The sequence below is a fragment of the Saimiri boliviensis genome, chromosome 4, assembly GCF_048565385.1.
Source record: "Saimiri boliviensis isolate mSaiBol1 chromosome 4, mSaiBol1.pri, whole genome shotgun sequence".
NCBI lineage: Eukaryota > Metazoa > Chordata > Mammalia > Primates > Cebidae > Saimiri > Saimiri boliviensis.
Window position 1 is genome coordinate 133,582,169 of NC_133452.1, and position 19,504 is coordinate 133,601,672.

General features: G+C 53.8%; 2 protein-coding genes and 1 long non-coding RNA gene across 5 annotated transcripts in view; 2 read left to right on the plus strand and 1 right to left on the minus strand.

The window, feature by feature from the left end:
* Window positions 1-3,805: 3,805 nt before the first annotated feature.
* Window positions 3,806-7,695, minus strand: LOC141584357 (uncharacterized). Its single transcript, XR_012517384.1, has 2 exons — window positions 7,306-7,695; window positions 3,806-6,731 (listed from the first exon to the last, which is right to left on the minus strand). It is a non-coding gene; the product is annotated as an uncharacterized LOC141584357 (long non-coding RNA).
* On the plus strand, window positions 5,541-9,676 carry NRM (nurim). 2 transcript variants are annotated; one of them, XM_003944645.4, is made up of 4 exons: window positions 5,541-5,698; window positions 6,913-7,109; window positions 7,692-7,868; window positions 8,489-9,676. In XM_003944645.4, exons 1-4 carry the CDS (start codon window positions 5,566-5,568, stop codon window positions 8,768-8,770), a joined length of 789 nt encoding a protein of 262 aa, XP_003944694.1. In that variant the 5' UTR covers window positions 5,541-5,565; the 3' UTR covers window positions 8,771-9,676. The 2 variants fall into 2 exon arrangements, with proteins under 2 accessions (XP_003944694.1, XP_039323895.1); XM_039467961.2 differs by lacking the exons at window positions 6,913-7,109; window positions 7,692-7,868 and having other exon boundaries at window positions 8,489-8,773.
* An 860-nt stretch (window positions 9,677-10,536) lies between these two features.
* PPP1R18 (protein phosphatase 1 regulatory subunit 18) overlaps window positions 10,537-19,504 on the plus strand; it is a 12,057-nt gene continuing 3,089 nt past the window's right edge. The window contains exons 1-4 of one of the 2 annotated variants that reach the window (XM_074398317.1): window positions 10,537-10,621; window positions 11,667-13,332; window positions 15,290-15,370; window positions 18,587-18,797. In XM_074398317.1, the coding sequence (XP_074254418.1) occupies window positions 11,695-13,332; window positions 15,290-15,370; window positions 18,587-18,797 (1,930 nt within the window). In that variant the 5' untranslated portion in view covers window positions 10,537-10,621; window positions 11,667-11,694. The remainder of the gene's footprint in view (window positions 10,622-11,666; window positions 13,333-15,289; window positions 15,371-18,586; window positions 18,798-19,504) is intronic. The other variant, XM_039467931.2, reaches the window with a different exon arrangement.

Below are 19,504 nucleotides of genomic sequence, written 5' to 3' on the forward strand. Positions count from 1 at the left end.
AGCCTGTCCAATGTGGTGAAACCTCATCTCTACTAAAACTACAAAAATTAGCTGGGTGTGGTGGCATGTGCCTGCAATCCCAGCTATTTGGGTGGCTGAGGCAGGAGAATCTCTGGAACCCAGAAGGTGGAGCTTGCAATGAGCCAATATTTCACCACTGCACTCCAGCCTGGGTGACAGAGTAAGGACTCAGTCTCAAAAAAAAAAAAAACAAAACCTCTTTTCTGGCTGAAACCATTTAGGGTGTTGTAGAGAAGAAAAAGAAGGTTCCTGCTAGGCCAGAAACCCTTAAAATGCAAAGGAATTTCACAGAGCTGAAGGTCAAAGACCTGAGAAAGAAGTTTGCCCAAAAGATGCTTTGTAAAGCAAGAACACTTATCTATGAAAAAGCAAAGCACTATCACAAGGAATATAGGCAGATGGACAGAACTGAAATTTGCGTGGCAAGGATGGCTAGAAAAGCTGGCAACTTCTATGTACCTGCAAAACCCAAAGTGATGTTCGTCATCAGGATCAGAGGTATCAATGCTGAGCCCAAAGGTCTGAAAGCCGTTGCAGCTTCTTTGTCTTTGTCAAATCTTCAGTGGAACCTTTGTGAAGCTTGACGAGACTTCAGTTAACATGCTGAGGATTGCAGAACGATACATTGCATGGGGGTACCCAAATCTGAAGTAGTAAATTAACTAATCTACCAGTGTGGTTATGGCAAAATCAGTAAGAAGCAAATTGCTTTGACAGATAACACTTTGATTGCTCGATCTCTTGGTAAACATGGCATCACCTGCATGGAGGATCTGATTCATGGGATCTATACTGTAGGTAAATGCTTCAAAGAAGCAAATAACTTGTGGTCCTTCAAATTATCCTTTCCACAAGGTGGAATGAAGAAAAGACCACCCATTTTGTAGAAAGTGGAGATGCTGGCAACAGGGAGGACCAGATCAACAGGCTTATTAGAAGAATGAACTAAGGGGTCTACCATGATTGTTTTTCTAATCTAGTCATTTAAACAATACCTGCTGTTATCCAGGCGTGGTGGCTCATGCCTGTAATCCCAGCACTGACAGGCTGAGGTGGGTGGATAACCTGAGGTCAGGAGTTCGAATCCAACTTAACCAACATGGAGAAACCCTGTCTCTACTAAAAATATTTTTAAAATTATCCAGGCCTGGTGGTGGATGCTTGCAATCTGAGCTACTTGGAAGACTAAGGCAGGTGAATTGCTTAAACCTGGGAGGCAGAGGTTGTGGTGAACCAAGATTGAGCCATTGCACTCCAGCCTGGGTAACAAGAGCAAAACTCCATCTAAAAAAAAAAAAAAAAAAAAAAAAAAAACAGTACGTGCTCTCTAATTGGAGGGAAAAAAAAGTTAAACATGAAATTACCAAATTATCCAGCAATTCTGCTCTAGATGTATACCCAAAAGAATTTAAAACAGGTGTCCAGGCTGGGTGTGATGGCTCATGCCTGTAATCCTAGCACTTTTGGAGGCTAAGACAGTAGGATTGCATGATCCCAGGAGTTCATGGGCAACCAGCCTGGGCAAAATGGCAAAACCCCATCTTTACAAAAAATACAAAAATGGGCCAGGCATGGTGGCTCATCCCTGTAATCCTAGCACTTTGGGAGGCCAAGGTGGGTGGGTCACCTGAGATCAAGAGTTCAAGACCAGCCTGAACAACATGGCAAAAAGCCCTGTCTCAACTAAAAAATACAAAACTTAGCTGGGTGTGGTGGCATGCACCTGTAATCCCAGCTACTCGGGAGGCTGAGGCTGGAGAATTACTTGAACCTGGGAAATGGAGGTTGCAGTGAGCAGAGATTGTGCCACTGTACTCCAGCCTGGGTGACAGAGAGACTTTGTCTCAAGAAAAAAAAAAAGCTGGGCGCGGTGGCTCAAGCCCATAATCCCAGCACTTTGGGAGGCCGAGGCAGGTGGATCATGAGGTCAAGAGATCGAGACCATCCTGGTCAACAAGGTGAAACCCCGTCTCTACTAAAAAAAATACAAAAAAATTAGCTGGGCATGGTGGTGTGTGCCTGTAATCCCAGCTACTCAGGAGGCTGAGGCAGGAGAATTGCTTGAACCCAGGAGGCGGAGGTTGCGGTGAGCTGAGATCTCGCGATTGCACTCCAGCCTGGGTAACAAGAGCAAAACTCCGTCTCCAAAAAAAAAAAAAAAAAAAAAAAAAGTCTGGGCTGAGTGGCTCACACCTGAATTCCCAGCACTTTGGGAGGCTGAGGCGGGTGGATCACCTGAGGTCGGAAGTTCGAGATCAGCCTGGTCAACATGGCAAAACCCCATCTCTACTAAAAATACAAAAATTAGCTGAGTGTGGTGGTGGGCACCTGTAATCCCAACTTCTCAGGAGGCTGAGGCAGGAGAATCATTTGAACCTGGGAGGCAGAGGTTGCAGTGAGCTGAGATTGTGCCATTACACTCCAGCCTGGGCAACAAGAGTGAAACTCCATCTCAAAATAAATAAAGTGGTTAGGCAGGGCATGGTGGCACCCTGGGAGGTTGAGGCAGCAGAATCACTTGAGCCAATGAGTTTGAGAACAATCTGGGCATCAAAGGGAGATCCCATCACTACAAAAAAATTTAAAAAGCTGAATGTGAGCCGGGCGCGGTGGCTCAAGCCTGTAATCCCAGCACTTTGGGAGGCCGTGGCAGGTGGATCACGAGGTCAAAAGATCGAGACCATCCTGGTCAACATGGTGAAACCCCATCTCTACTAAAAATACAAAAAACTAGCTGGGATTACATGCCTGTAATCCCAGCTACTCAGGAGGCTGAGGCAGGAGAATTGCCTGAACCCAGGAGGCGGAGGTTGCGGTGAGCCGAGATCGTGCCATTGCACTCCAACCTGGGTAACAAGAGCGAAACTCCGTCTCAAAAAAAAAAAAAAAAAAAAAAGCTGAATGTGGGCACATGCCTGTAGTCTCAACCACTCTGGAGGCTGAGGCAAGAGGATCATTTGAACCCAGAAGTTTGAGGTTGCAGTGAGCCATGATCATACCACTGCACTCCAGCATGGATGACGGAGTGGGACCCCAACTGAAAAAAAAAAAAAGGTTAATTTTATGTTGTATGAATTTCAATTTTTTAAAAAGAGCTGATTAGTTTTGTACCATTTTCTGCATGTAAGTAATACTTAAGTTTAGGACACTTTGGTGTAGCATGAGATTTGCCAAGCACTGTCCTGGCTTTTAAACATATCTAATTTCATAATATATATTAAGCACAGCCATTGTGGGAGTGGCAGCAGACAGTAGGACCCGGATAAATAATAGTCCCCTTGCACAACTCAAAGCTTTCATATTCTATGAAATTGTCCATGTCCCTTATTTCTTTTTCTTTCCTTTTTTTTTTTTCCCAAAAAAAAAGGAAAGAAAAAGCCTTTCACCCAGCTGGAGTGTGGTGGTATGATCTCAGCTCACTGCAATCTCTGCCTCCTGGGTTCAAGTAATTCTCTTGCCTTAGCCTCCCAAGTAGCCAGGATTATAGGCGTCCCCTATCACCAGCTAATTTTTGTATTTTTAGTAGAGATGAAGTTTCACCATGTTGTCCAGGCTGGTCTCCAACTCCTGACATAAGATGATCCACCCACCTTGGCCTCCCAAAGTGTTGGGATTACAGGCATGAGCCACTGCGTCCAGCAAGAGGCCCTGATTTCCTACCATATCTGGTGTCTATAGAGCACCATGTAGCACTCAGCTACACTACCTCTTCATGCGTAGTACTATTTAAGTGCCTCAGCTTAAACATCTAGAGAACAAGGATTTTTTCTTACACTTCCTGGTATTTTTCCTTTTTTTTTTTTTTTTTTTTTTTTTTTTGAGACAGAGTCTTGCTCTATCGCCCAGATGATTCCCCTAACAGCCTCCTGAGTAACTGGGATTGCAGGCGTACACCACCACACCCAGCTAGTTTTTGTATTTTTTTAGTAAAAACAGGGTTTCATCATGTTGGCCAGTCTGATCTCGAACTCCCGGTCTAAAGTGATCCATCCACCTCAGCCTCCCAAAGTGCTGGGATTACATAAAGGCATGAGCCACCGTGTCTGGCCTCTTACACTTCCAATGAACCCCACAGCTTGTAGCACATTGCTTTGCGTGGTAAGTGTCTCTATTCACGGTCATAGCAGGAAATGAATAGCACATTCAAATTGGGATACTTTGTGGGATATTTTAATAAAGTGATAAATACAAATAAGTAGGCAGAGTGTAGGGAAATCAGAAAGAATAGTGTAGTGCCTTAATACCCACAGCTCTGTTGTGACCACCTCCAAGCTCAAAAAGATGAGGAAGGAGCAGTGGTGTAGAGAGGACGTCCTCAATAAAAGCTGTGACTTTTTTTTTCTTTTTTTCTTTTTTTTTTTTGAGATGAGGTCTTGCTTTGTCGCCCAGGCTAGAGTACAGTGGCGCGATCTCGGCTTACTGCAACCTCTGCCACCTGGGTTCAAGTGATTCTCCTACCTCAGCTTCCGGAGTACCTAAGATTACAGGCGCCCGCCACCACGCCCGGCTAATTTTTTGTATTTTTAGTAGAGACGGGGTTTCACCGTGTTAGCCAGAATGGTCTCGATCTCCTGACCTTGTGATCCACCCGCCTCAGCCTCCCAAGTGCTGAGATTACAGGCGTGAGCCACCGCGCCTGGCCAAAACTGACTTTCATTGATGCGGTCCATTTGGAACAACTTCCTGAAGCAGAAAGCAGGGTGGAGAGTGAATTTAAGGGAAAACATAAGATGTCTGGTACAGCATACAACGGCATTGATTCAGAGGAGGGTAGGAGTACTGAGCCCAGGAGAGGGAGGAGAAGGAATGTCAAGCTTTCGGGAGGCTGCTCAGCAATGTTCCGGTCCTTCAGCCTGCAAGATTAGCCGCTTCCTAACTCAGGCAATTTTCATCTCTCTGGACCTATTTCTTCTATCTATAAATTGATGGAATTAGTCTAATGATATCTAAGGTCCCTACTATGTGCACAGCTAGTGTGACAAGGTCCTTGGCTGCATGATCTTTAATTCTGACAAAGGTTACTGTCACAAATATTTTAACATTTTTACTCTTGTGGTTACAAATCAACAATCTCTGGCACTATGACAACAAACCTTTCAGTATTTACAGAGAAGTTACTTGCTCTTCTTAGAAACTAGCCAGTCAACAACTCAACTTCATAATAAGTTACAGAATAAGCATTCATTTATTTTGTTGTAAAATAGTCACTTTTCATTTTAGATGGGAAAACTAGACGAGCTGAGATTCAATCCATGTAAGCCGCTGCAGAGCCGCTAACCTTAACAGCTCTCTGTCTCTAACACAGACGGGATTCTAACATTCCCTTCTGTGATGGAGACACCGCAGGCTGGGACTCGAATCCCGGCACCGGTTCGCCGCGGGGTGTGAGAGGCCGCGCCCCGCGGGCCGGAAGTCGGGCAGCGAGCGGCGTGCAGGAGCCCCGCCCTCCTGGGCTGGATTCTGTGCGGGGGCGGGGCAGTGGGAGGGGCCTGTGGCCGCGGGAATCCCGACCCCGCCCCTTTCCCCACCCCTCCATTTCTCGCCATGGCCCCTGCACTGCTCCTGGTCCCTGCTGCCCTCGCCTCTTTCATCCTGGCCTTTGGCACCGGAGTGGAGTTCGTGCGCTTTACCTCCCTTCAGCCACTTCTTGGACGGATCTCGGAGTCTGGTGGTCCGGGTGAGCGGGAGGGATCGAATATGAACTGGGGGTAGGAAGGTGGAGCCGCTGTAGAGAGATCGAGGGCGGGGCTTGGAAACAAATGACAGGGGAGAGGGAACTCGAACCGAGAAAGCGGCGGAGAAGCTACTGGGGAGGGAGACCTGAGGACTAAATTAGGAACTCAAGGATTAGAGGCTTGGAGAGGAGGGAGAGTGAGGATTGAGGGAGCCGGAAAGGGCGATAACCGGAGTATTGTTAAGTAAAGTGTTTTGTAGAGAGGACAGTTGAGAAAAGAGTGTTAAAAAGGAGCAGTCGGGCCGGGCGCGGTGGCTCAAGCCTGTCATCCCAGCACTTTGGGAGGCCGAGGCGGGTGGATCACGAGGTCAAGAGATCGAGACCAAGGCCGGGCGCGGTGGTTCAAGCCTGTAATCCCAGCACTTTGGGAGGCCGAGGCGGGTGGATCACGAGGTCGAGAGATCGAGACCATCCTGGTCAACGTGGTGAAACCCCGTCTCCACTAAAAATACAAAAAATTAGCTGGGCATAGTGGTGCGTGCCTGTAATCCCAGCTACTCAGGAGGCTGAGGCAGGAGAATTGCTTGAACCCAGGAGGCGGAGGTTGCAGTGAGCCGAGATCACGCCATTGCACTCCAGCCTGGGTAACAAGAGCGAAACTCCGTCTCAAAAAAAAAAAAAAAAAAAAGAGATCGAGACCATCCTGGTCAACATGGTGAAACCCCGTCTCTACTAATGGTGCAAAAAATTAGCTGAGCATGGTGGCCAGCTACTCCGGAGGCTGAGGCAGGAGAATTGCCTGAACCCAGGAGGCGGAGGATGCGGTGAGCCGAGATCGTGCCATTGCAGTCCAGCCTGGGTAACAAGAGTGAAACTCCGTCTCACAAAAAAAAAAAAAAAAAAAAAAAAGGAGCAGCAATTGGAGAACCGAAATAAAAGGGGCAATCCAGCGGTGACCTCTCCATCCATGCTTTTTGCAAGTGCCCAACATGCATTGTTCGTTCTATGAATCCTCTTCCCCAGGTTTGCAGGAGGCCTAGGGAAGAGGGCAGAAACTAGGAATGGAAAAGTGAGATGGGCACAGCGTAGAGAGGAAGCATTAAGGCTCTTGAAAACAGTAAGGGATATGGCCTGGGGCTCCAAGAGGAGATGAGGGTGGGGGAAACATTCTGCCCCCTTTTTGATCTTTTGTCTCTTTCTCCCTCAACTTCCCATAGATGCCCGCCAGGGATGGCTGGCTGCCCTGCAGGACCGCAGCATCCTTGCCCCGCTGGCATGGGATCTGGGGCTCCTGCTTCTATTTGTTGGGCAACACAGCCTCATGGCAGCTGAGAGAGTGAAAGCATGGACATGCCGGTACTTTGGGGTCCTTCAGAGGTCACTGTATGTGGCCTGCACTGCCTTGGCCTTGCAGGTATGAGGCCCTGGCAGTTGAGTCCCCAAAGGACACCAAGTGTGGGAGGGGTGCCCTGGATTAGAGGGGCAAAATATGGGTTCAGGTGGAGAACTGAGGAGCTAATCTCAGCTTCCATTCCTCCACAGCACACATCCTACTTTTTATCAAGAAGGCTGTACTTGTCCTTCCCCAAGCACAATATGTGCATTCTCACCTTTGCAACTATGTTCATGTCCTGCTTGTGATCCCTTCCTTAACTTCTCTTCAGATCTATCCTTTCTTCAAAACCACTTCCCTAGGTCTGAAGAGAAGGCTTTCCATCGTACTTGTCTGTCTTCTCATTGGGTGGCTGGCATAGGCTACTACTTTGTGTAGATATCAGGTCACCCCATCTGTAAGTTTTCAGGGTAGAGACAGGTGATCCTTACATCTCTGAGACCTCACCCAGCACCCTCCACATGGTGAATATTTGTTGGTGAGGCAGGAGAGGGGTGGGCGAGAGTTGCAAGCTAGCCTGTGGTGGGGGCAGCTCTGGGTCTGGGTCTCCCAAGGAAAGGCAGGGTAGGCCACTGGGATACCCAGCCCCTTATCCTTCCACAGCTGGTGATGCGGTACTGGGAGCCCGTACCCAGAGGCCCGGTGTTGTGGGAGGCTCGGGCTGAGCCATGGGCCACCTGGGTGCCCCTCCTCTGCTTTGTGCTCCATGTCATCTCCTGGCTCCTCATCTTCAGCATCCTTCTCGTCTTTGACTACGCTGAGCTCATGGGCCTCAAGCAGGTGAGGCTCCCAGATCCCTACTTACGGCCTCTGGCCTGTTTTAGAACTCCTCTTTCCCTTTCAAGGGTTTGCCTCCTCCCATGCTCTTCTACCTTCTTCTTGCTTCTCTGTCAAAAGGACAGCAACCATGGGCCTCCTGGGCCTGGGGAAGGTACATGGATCAGAAGTCAGGGTCAGGGGCTGGGCGCAGTGGCTCATGTCTACAATCCCAGCACTTTGGGAGGCCGAGGCAGGTGGATCACTAGGTCAGAAGTTCAAGACAGGCCTGGCCAAGATGGTGAAACCCCATCTCTACTAAAAATACAAAAATTAGCCGGGCATGGTGGCAGGCGCCTGTAATCCCAGCTACTCGGGAGGCTGAGGCAAGAGAATTGCTTTAACCTGGGTGACAGAGGTTGCAGTGAGCCAAGATCTTGCCACTGCACTTCAGCCTCGGTAATAGAGTGAGACTCTGTCTCAAAAAAAAAAAAAAAAAAAGAAGTCTGGGTCAGGGCCCAAGTCTCAGAAGGGGGGTTCCTGGGCCTGAGTTCTGGGAGGGTGGTGCCTGGAAGAGAAGGAAAGAAGTGCCCAAGCCAAGAAAAAGTCTTGACTTCATTTCTGAGCTCTTCTCCCTCTCTTAGGTATACTACCATGTGCTGGGGCTGGGCGAGCCTCTGGCCCTGAAGTCTCCCCGGGCTCTCAGACTCTTCTCCCACCTGCGCCACCCAGTGTGTGTGGAGCTGCTGACAGTGCTGTGGGTGGTGCCCACGCTTGGCACAGACCGTCTCCTTCTTGCTCTCCTCCTTACCCTCTACCTGGGCCTGGCTCATGGGCTTGATCAGCAAGACCTCCGCTACCTCCGGGCCCAGCTGCAAAGAAAACTCCACCTGCTCTCTCGACCCCAGGATGGGGAGGCAGAGTGAGAAGCTCACTCTCGTTACAAGCCCTGTTCTTCCCCGCCCCCTGAATTCTTTTTTGTTGTTGAGATGGAGTCTTGCTCTGTTGCCCAGGCTGGAGTTCAATGGCGCAATCTTGACTCACTGCAACCTCCGCCTCCCAGGTTCGAATGATTCTCCTGCCTCAGGCTCCTGAGCAGCTGGTATTACAGGCTCTCGCCACCACACACAGCTAATTTTTGTATTTTTAGTAAAGACAGGGTTTCGTCATGTTGGCCAGGCTGGTCTTGAACTGCTGACTTTGTGATCCGCCTGCCTTGGTCTCCCAAAGTACTGGAATTACAGACATGAGCCACCACGCCCAGTCCCTCTTCCCCTGAATTCCAAATCTTTAACATCCAGGCCCTGGCTGCTTCAGGTCAGAGGCTCAAATCCATGGACTGAAGGAGCTGCCCCTTCCACTACTTGCTACTTTATTCTCTGGGTCCGGCTCCATACTCTAAATTCTGAGTTTCAGCCACTGAATTCCAAGAGTCCACCAGCAAGGAAGAGCAGAGTATGGAATTCATCTGTCTCCTCACTGTTTAGGGCATGGCACACTCCCCCTCAACAGCCACCTAGAAGGAAAGGATCTGCCCTGACCACTCCACTGACTGGCACCATTGCTTCCCTCTGTGCCTCTGGGATCCCCCCTTCGCCACCTCTGGCTTCCACTCCAAGAAGCTGGACCAGGGTCTGCAAGTTCAAAGGTAGTGGCTGCCCCTCCAGGCCCCACACCTTGCCTCAGCACTCCCGGCCCTAGTGTCTGCACCTCCTTAGGCCCTGCCTCTGGGCTCAGCCCTGCACCTAGTCAAGAGGATTCTCCCGCTCTTAACTTGGGGCTCCCTGTTCTGGATGCTCTGCAGGAAAATAAAACCTTGATTTTTCTACGTACTATATGCAGTCTGTCAGTGTCTCCCAAGCTGCAGGGCTGAGTTTGGGAAGAAAAGCCAGAGGGAGCCTGCGAGCCCGCGAAGTGGAGTCTGGGCAGCCACCACGCCCTCTGGCAACCGCTGGGCTTCGGCCACCCTCCCCCCGCCCCCACTGACCCGCCCCCACTTTACCAGAGAGGCCGGGTCCCCATTCCTTCAAATCCCCTTCCCCCCAGCCCCCCACCCCGCAGCTGACCAGGAGACTCATGGGAGGCAGGTTGAAGCTAGAAAGAGTGTGGACAGCAGCTCTGGTAGGAGAACGAGCTTCCAAAACCGCTGGCTTCTGAGTGCCTCTCCTGCCGCCCCCTCCTCAAGGCCCCCTACAGCCTAGTGGCTGCCCTCGACCCGGCAAAAACAAAGACTGGCCGGAGAAGGCAAAATCGTAGGGAGGGCTGAGCGGCAGGAGATGGGAAGGGCGGGCCCGGCTCCGAGCAGCTGCCGCTTCCTCCCAAAGTCCCACGAGGGGCCTGAGTCACGGGCCACCGCCCTGGGTCGGCGAGCTGGGGGAAGGGATCTGGACACCTGGGTTCTCCAGGGCTACCGGGGGGGAAGCGGGTGTGGGCCCCCGGGGACACAGAGCGGAGGATCAGGGGTTGGGGCTAGTAGGGGGCAGTCCCAGAGCGAGTCCCACGCGGGGTGGGAGGGAGCTAGGCCCCGCCCTCTCCTCGGGCTCCGCCCTGCGCCCCCTTCCCTCTCCTCATTGTCCTTAGACAAAGCGGTCGCCGCCCCCGCCCGGCCCCCTGGTCTCTGTCTCCGTCCCTCCTCCTTTGCTGCCTCTTTCCCTCCTCCTCTCCCTCCTCCTCCCCTCCCTCCAGTCTCCGGATCTCCCTCGGTCCCTCTCTCCTCCTCTTCCTCTCTCTGGACGCCCGGCTCCTCCGCACCCCCTCCCAGGGGGGCCCCACGGCGTGTGAGTTGACTGAGGGACTCAGATTTGGGGAGGGGGTGTCTCCTCGCTCCCGTCCCTGGCCCGGACCTTGGCTGTCTCCTCCTTGTGCCGAGATTGTCAGTCTGTGCAGCCAGAGCGGGGTGGAGACGGCTGGCTCTGTCACGGCTCCATGAGAGCGGGGACCGGGCACGGGACTCGCAGGCGCCGCCGGAGAGAAGAGGCATGGAGCCTGCCTTCGGCACTCCGGGGTCGCCGGGCGCAGCCGGCGGGGGAGGCAGGCGGTGCTGACGGGACTGGGTGGGGGTGGATGCCAGGGTTCTGGGAACGCGCTGGCAGCCCTGACGCCCGGGTTCCGAAAGTCCCGGGGTGGGTATTTCCCCCGACCCGCCTCGGGGGCGGGGGGCGGGGCAGAGGGGTGGGGGCTGGGGAGAGGCGTGGCCCCAGCGGCGCTGGAAGCGGAGCAGGGACCTTTGGGGCCCGCGCTGAGACGCGCCCGGCCGCTGCCGCCGCGCTCCCTTCCCCTCTTCCCTGGTTTCCCTTCTCCCCTAGACCTGCTCGCTGTCCGCTCCTCCTTGCCTCCTCAACACCCCCTCAGGTCCCGTTGCACCCTCTCGGGAGGGATTCCCGGTCCTTCCTTCCCACGTTCACCTACCAGGGGTATCGCTGAGGCAGCCTGGCCTGCACCCGGGTTCCCCTCGTCCCTGCCCCTTTTCTCCTTTCACCCTCATAGCAACTTTCCTTTTCGCCCTTTCTCTGTTTCTCACATCCTAGAGACTGTCTTTAATACGCATTAACCTGCACTGCCACATCTGGCTCCTGCCCCATTGCCTCCAATCTGGACTCTTCCTCTCACATCGCCCCCGCCACCCCCAACTTGGGCTCACAACTTCTCTTCACTTTTTCCGTTTCCCCTGTTCGCTGCCGTCCCTCTTTCCCTTGGTCCTCATCCTCAGCTCCTCTGCCCTGCTCGGTGTCCCACCTCTCCCCCTCCACTTCCTCTCCTCCCACCCTCAGTCTCACCCCCTGGGCCTCTCTGGAGCCTCTTCTTCCTGTTCTCTGCCCCCAGTGCTCCCTACCCTCACCTCAAGGCGACCATGACCACCATCCCAGACTGGAAGCTACAGCTGCTAGCCCGGCGCCGGCAGGAGGAGGCGTCCGTTAGAGGCCGGGAGAAGGCAGAACGGGAGCGCCTGTCCCAGATGCCAGCCTGGAAGCGAGGGCTCCTGGAGCGCCGCCGGGCCAAGCTTGGGCTGTCCCCTGGGGAGCCTAGCCCTGTGCCCGGGACTGCAGAGGCCGGCCCTCCAGACACAGATGAATCTGCGGTCCTTCAGGAGGCCATCGGGCCGGTGCACCAGAACCGATTCATCCGGCAGGAGCGGCAGCAGCAGCAGCAGCAGCAGCAGCAGCAGCAGCAGCAGCAGCAGCAGCAACGGAGTGAAGAGCTGCTAGCTGAGAGAAAGCCCGGATCTCTGGAGGCCCGGGAGCGGAGACCCAGCCCTGGGGAGATGCGGGATCAGAGCCCCAAGGGAAGAGAGTCAAGAGAAGAGAGGCTAAGTCCCAGGGAGACCAGAGAGAGGAGACTGGGGATAGGGGGAGCCCAAGAGTCGAGCCTGAGGCCTCTGGAGGCTCGGGACTGGAGGCAAAGCCCAGGAGAGGCGGGAGACCGGAGCTCCCGACTGCCAGAGGCACGGAAATGGAGGCTGAGTCCTGTAGAAACTCCAGAGCGGAGTCTGAGACTAGCAGAGTCTCGAGAGCAAAGCCCCAGGAGAAAAGAGGTGGAAAGTAGACTGAGCCCGGGGGAATCTGCCTACCCGAAGTTGGGCCTGACAGAGGCCCATAAATGGAGACCTGACTCCAGAGAGGCTCAGGAGCAGAGTTTGGTACAACCAGAGGCAACAGAGTGGAGGCCGAGGTCAGAAGAAAGAAAAGGCTACTCGGAAGAATGTGGGAGAAAAGAAGGGAGGCCAGTTCCAGGGGTGGCCCCAGAAGAGACTACAGAGCTGTCAGAGGCCCTGACAAAGGAGGCCCAAGGCAGCAGTTCTGCGGGAGTGGAGGCCGCAGAACAGAGGACTGCGGAGGACGGCCAGAGGGGCACGAAGCCAACGGAAGGGTGGAAATGGACCCTGAACTCCGGGAAGGCTCGAGAATGGACACCCAGGGACAATGAGGCCCAAACTCAGAAACCACAACCTCCAGAGTCAGTGGAAAAGCGTCTGGAGCCTCCCGGTGTGGAGGCTGGAGAGGGGGAGGCTGAGAAGGAGGAGGCGGGAGCTCAGGGCAGGCCTCTGAGAGCCCTGCAGAACTGCTGCTCTGTGCCCTCCCCCCTCCCACCAGAGGACGCTGGGACTGGAGGCCTGAGACAGCAGGAAGAGGAAGCAGTGGAACTCCAGCCCCCACCACCAGCCCCTCTGTCTCCCCCACCCCCAGCCCCAACTGCCCCCCAACCTCCTGGGGATCCCCTCATGAGCCGCCTGTTCTATGGGGTGAAGGCAGGGCCAGGGGTGGGGGCCCCCCGCCGCAGTGGACACACCTTCACCGTCAACCCCCGGCGGTCTGTGCCCCCTACGACCCCCCCAGCCACCCCAGCCTCTCCAGCCACAGCTGATGCTGCAGCCCCGGGGGCCGGGAAGAAGCGGTACCCAACTGCCGAGGAGATCTTGGTTCTGGGGGGCTACCTCCGTCTCAGCCGCAGCTGCCTTGCCAAGGGGTCCCCCGAAAGACACCACAAACAGGTAGGGGAGCAGCCGAGCCAGACTTCTTAGAGGCCCACTTGTCAATTCTCTCTGGACGCCGGTCTTTCTTTTTTATACCCCTGTATTCTTGTTTTCCTCTATTCTTTCTTGTTAATTCCTGCCACCACCCTTCCTCCCTTTGCACACACACCCTTCCTTCTCTGAGCCCTCCTTTTCCATTTTGAACCCGAAAGATCCTGCCCCAGCAAAGGCCGTGTCTGGGTGTGTCTCTTGCAGGGTGTGCCGGGCTGCTCATTGTCCCTTCCCTCGGGCTCTGGCTTTCCTACCCGCTTTTCTTTCCTTCCTTTCCTGAGTGTGACCTGCCCCAGCCCTGCCAGTGGCAGAGCCCGAATGAACAAGCTTGAATCAGTGAGGGCAGGCTCACCGGGTGAAAATACTTGCAGCTTTTCTGGGGGGAAGGGATAGGGAGCCTGGGGTGTGGAGGGGCTGAGTTTGGGTTCTAGGGAGAAACTGCAGGGAGAAGTGAATGGAGGAAGTTCCAACTGCCCCATGGGAAGGAGGGCAGAGCTGAATAGGGACATCCTAGGATGCAGGGGAGAGGGGAGATGGAACTGTGCTGGCCAAAGAGCAGAGAGAAGGCTTTGAACCCTGAGTCTGCCCCATGGGAGAGACACAGAGAGGCCATTTGAAGTGGGTGACCTCGGGGTTGCACACCCCCAGCTGGGCCACTGCTTCAGACAGTGCTCCCTTCTCTCTTGGGACAAGAAAAGCCTTCTCCTCTTCCAAAATACCCCCACCCCTCACTCCCCCCGTCCTTCCTCCCTGGGTTTCCCCTCCCTCCCCTGAACTGGCTCAGTGATCGGTTTTCCCCTCTCTTCCTGCCATCCTGGACTCTCCCTCCCCTAGGGTAGCAAAAAAGAGAAGTGAATTTGGAGACAGTTTTGAGAGCAGGCACTGGCCAGGGAGCACAGTGGGAGTTCTGGACAGGGGTGAGGGTTGAGGCCAGCAGAGGGTCAGAGGTTAGACTTGCAACAAGGACCTGCAGGAAACGGGGAGCAGCCGGGCTGACTCCCCCTGGCCCTCACCTCACTTCTTCCTATGCACACCCATCTGTTTCCAGCTTGAAAATAGGGAGGGAGAGGTCCCACACTCAGACGTCTCAGACTTAGGACGTCTCTCCAGTCACACGCGTCTCCTCAGAGCCTGGGAGGCGCAGTCTCATTCTCATCCATGTGTTAACATCCTCAGATTTGATTTTCGTGTGTCCTCAGGGTCAGCAAGGAACCACAGGGACTAAAGATACTGGTTAAGCCCAGGGTGGAGGGGAGTTCACTTGACCCCCCAGTTCATCTTCACAGGAAGCCTAAGCTCCTGCCCCTGAGCCATGGTTGGGAACCTATCCTCTGCCCTCTACCAGTCTGTTCCCCTCAGGGCTGGGCAGATGAAAAAGACAGAAGTCAGGAAATGGTACCAAGGTGAGGTGTTCAGAAAAGCCGCTTCCTACTGAGGGAGGCTTATGCCTTTGGGGAAGAATGAGCAGAGGGAAGCATGAAGCTTTGGGGCCCAAAGCCCAGGGAGCAGTCCAGGGGAGCCAGGAAGCAAGTGCAGGGCAGGACCTGTGCTGGTGACCATACCTAGGCCCGAGAGCAGGGGAGCCGGAAGCAGATCGCCCAAACAGGAAGCCTGGGGTGGGGGCCGGAAGGCTGGTGGGGCTGAGTGGGGAACCCTGGGCCCTGGGCCTGCCAGAGCTGTGCTCAGGATGTGGTGAGAGAATAAGGAAGCAGCCGCTGCTGGGGTGGGGGTGGGGAGGAGGCAGCACAGAGTTCCTCTGACCCAGACGCCTCACCCTCCGCCTTCTCCCCTCTCTCAGCACCCTGCTCTTCAGGGACTGGGTGCCTTGTCCCAGCTCTGCTGCAGCACACTGGCTCAGGAGTAGGAGATAGGAGGACCCTGCCACCAACCCCCTCTTCACCTTCCCTAAATAACTCGTTTGCAGGCTAATTCCATCAGACTTATCCCTGCCATCAGGAGAGAAATCCCAGCCCTGCCACTGGAGCCCAGGGGATGGCAATGGCTGGTGCGTACCCCAGAGGCCTCTTGGGCTGAGAGACCGGCCCCATCGTGACCTTATATAGCTGATGGGAGAGGAGAGAGTGAGTCACACCCTCTACACCCGCCCCCCCACTCCCATGCAGGCTGTGCATTCCTGAGAAGCCCAGTCAGAAGTTTGTTGGGGGTGAGGAGGCAGGGTGCGGGGGAGATAGAAACACAGACTGGGAGCAAATGAAATAAAGTAAGTTCTTTTCAGAGTAGATAATAAACTACAGAGGTTATTATTCCGAAAAAGGATATGAGAAGAAAACAAAAATGGGTTCCCAGAAATGTGGGTAAATCTGTCAGTAACAGAAACCTAAGTAGTCCCTTCTGAGAACCTGGGATATAAGCAGCCTGGCTGCTGTCGCTGGATTCTACCAGCAGTTCCACAGACATGAATGGGGGACCAACTGTGCACAGGCTGGCCCACCCCAGATTGTCTCCCCAGCATCAGTCCTCTGTTGGGACCTCATCTGAGGTTTGCACAAACCCTAACCTCTTGTGTTGTAGCAACTTCCAAGCTCCTTTGTTTTTTTCTTTCTTTCTTTTTTTTTTTTTTTTTCTTTTTTTGAGACGGAGTTTCGCTCTTGTTACCCAGGCTGGAGTGCAATGGCGTGATCACCGCAACCTCCATCTCCTGGGTTCAGGCAATTCTCCTGCCTCAGCCTCCTGAGTAGCTGGGATTACAGGCACGCGCCACCACGCCCAGCTAATTTCTTGTATTTTTAGTAGAGACGGGGTTTCACCATGTTGACCCGGATGGTCTCGATCTCTTGACCTCATGATCCACCCGCCTCGGCCTCCCAAAGTGCTGGGATTACAGGCTTGAGCCACCGCGCCCGGCCCTGTTTTTTCTTTTATTTTTTTTCTGAGATGGTCTTGCTGTCTCGCAGCCTGGAGTTCAACAGCGAGATACCAGCTCACTGCAACCTGCACCTCCGAGGTTCAAGCGATTCTCCAGCCTCAGCCTCCTCAGTAGATGGAACTATAGGCACACGCCTCCTTGCCCGGCTAATTTTTTTAGTAGAGACGGGGTTTCACCATGTTGGCCAGGCTGGTCTCGAACTCCTGACCTCCAGTGATCCACTTGTCTCGCCCCCCCAACCAAAGTGCTGGGATTACGAGTGTGAGCCACCCAGGCCCCAAGATCCTTTCAACAGCAGACACAAGTATAATAAATTAGTCAATTTTCTAGTAAGTTAGAAGGTGGGAAGTGATTATTTAAAAAAAAAAAAAAAAATACGGCTGGGCGCGGTGGCTCAAGCCTGTAATCCCAGCACTTTGGGAGGCCGAGGCGGGTGGATCACGAGATCAAGAGATCGAGACCACCCTGGTCAACATGGTGAAACCTCGTGTCTACTAAAAATACAAAAAATTAGCTGGGCATGGTGGCGTGTGCCTGTAATCCCAGCTACTCAGGAGGCTGAGGCAGGAGAATTGCCTGAGCCCAGGAGGCGGAGGTTGCGGTGAGCCGAGATCGCGCCATTGCACTCCAGCCTGGGTAACGAGCGAAACTCCATCTCAAAAAAAAAAAAAAAAAAAAAAAAGATAGAACAGTGGAACTTAGAGGTTCACGAGGGAGGGGGAGTGAATGTGGAGACCTCAAAATAGGGTGATCAGGAGGGTCAGAGCCGTACCGATATCTGGGGAAGCGTTCCAGGCAAGAGGAACAGCTAGTACTATTCTGGCCCTGAGGTGGGAGTGCATGGATAGAACCAAGGCCAGTGTGGCTACAGTGGAGGCAGAGGCCAGAGGGAAGGGGAGGGGTGACGCACTGGGGGACCCTGTAGGTTTTGATCAGGCTCTGGCTTTTGCTCCAAGTAAGGTGGGAAGACACTGCAGGGTTTGTAGCCAACAAGGCGTGACATGTACAGTCCCTGAGTTCCAGCTTCTCATGGGAACCCAGGTGTCAAATCTGATTTTTTTCTTTATTAGAAACAGTGTCACCGTATTGCCCAGGCTGGTCTCCAACTCCTGGACTCAAGAAATCCTCCCACTTCAGCCTCCCAAAGTGCCGGGATTACAGGCATGAGCCACCGTGCCTGACTGCTGTCAAATCTGATGCAGCTCTTAGCAATCACCTGCCCAGCCACCCTCCTGGTTTCTCTTTTCATACCTCAGTCCATTAGGGCACTCGGGGATGTGTACAGCTGGCCCCAAGCCTTCCCAACAGATGCCCGGGAAGGCCTGAGGAGATCATTTGGACCTTTCCAAGTAGTTCACATGGAATCCGCCTGCTGTCTCCCTAATCCCTTTGGCTCCTAGACTTAATCCCACCCTGCCCCTTCCTCCTGAGCTTCTTAAGAGGGCAAAGGGGAAGGGTAGAAAGGCAGTGAGAACAGCTGAGACTCTCCTGCTCTTGGGACAGTGTGATTACGAAGGGTTTTCTGTGCCCTCTCTGGTCTTCTGTCTCTGTACCTGTCCCTTCGGACACACTGTGGACCCCCACCCCAGGTCTGTGTGGACTTTCCTTTCTGCCACTGTCATCTCCCCCAGCATTTCAGGGTTTCAGAGGCTCATCTTTCCCCTGTGTGTTGCGGAAGTCTCTTGGTTCCTCTGGGCCTTTCTGTTCGTCTCCTGTCTCTTCCCAGGCCCTAGACCCCCTTTGCTATGGATAGTAGAGGAATGAGGGGAGTGGGAGGGAACAGGTGCCCAGGGTCCTGGGTTTTGCATAGGGCAGCAAGGGGCTGTGGATATGAAAACCTTACTTTTGGCTGAGACTCGCTCCCCAGCCAGTTGCTTCCCCGCTGGCCAGCCTGCTGGCTCCTCTGGGAAATCTACTTCACTGCCCCCAAGGTGGCCAAAGACTCGGTTCTGATCATAAGGCTTGTCTCCACGTATTTTAATTTCTTTTTACCCCTCTGCCTCGCACAGTCGAAAGAGCAAGGACCTTGGTCCTATATTATTCACTTCTGCCTCCCAAGCCCCTGCCAATGTACAGGGCAAAGTCTGATGTTTTGAAATGATATGATGGAAGAGGGAAACTCTAGGATTGGAGAGCCAGTATGGAAAGGAAAACTGGATCCCAGAGTGGATGGGGACAGTGAGTGGGGTGACTAAGTCCAGCCCCCACTCCGTGTTCCGCCTGTCCCACCTGCCCCCTTGCAGACTCCCCCCAACCCCCGATTCCCCTGCAACCCCCCAGCAGTCTTCTCCCTCACTGACCTGGCCTCCTGCCCCCTTTTTTCCCCTCCTTCAGCTTAAGATCTCCTTCAGCGAGACAGCCCTGGAGACCACGTACCAATACCCCTCCGAGAATTCGGTACTGGAGGAGCTGGGCCCGGAGCCTGAGGTCCCCAGTTCCCCCAACCCCCCAGCAGCCCAACCCGACGACGAAGAGGATGAGGAAGAGCTGCTGCTACTGCAGCCAGAGCTCCAGGGCGGGCTGCGCACCAAGGCCCTGATTGTGGGTAAGCAAGCAGAGGCTCCGTCGGCCCGAGGGCGCCCCCTGCTGTCAGAGTGGGCGCTGCGGTCCAGGAGGGAAGAGAAGGGAGGATTTCATGTAGGCGCTTGGAAGGGGCTTGGCAGGTCCTCTGGTCCAACCTGCTTCTTTAACAGATGAGCAAACTGAGGTCCCGGGAAATGAAATACACACTAAGTCTTCAGGTTTCAAAACCAGAATACTTCCCGAGTCCTGTAATCTGGTTAAAACCACAGGGTGAGGCCGGGCGCGGTGGCTCACGCCTGTAATCCCAGCACTTTGGGAGGCAGAGGCAGGTGGATCACGAGGTCAAGAGATCGAGACCATCCTGGTCAACGTGGTGAAACCCTGTCTCTACTAAAAATACAAAACATTAGCTGGGCATGGTGGCGCGTGCCTGTAATCTCAGCTACTCAGGAGGCTGAGGCAGGAGAATTGCCTGAACCCAGGAGGCAGAGGTTGCGGTGAGCCGAGATCACGCCATTACACTCCAGCCTGGGTAACAAGAGTGAAACTCCGTCTCAAAAAAAACAAAAACAAAAACAAAAAAACCACAGGGTGGGTTGACAGGTTGAGTTGGAATTCCAGCTTGTCTCCTAATTGTGTAATCTCAGAGAAACCGTCTGATCTCTGGCTTTAGTGTATTATTTATGAAATGAAGTTAATAATAACTACCTCCTGTGGCTCATGCCTATA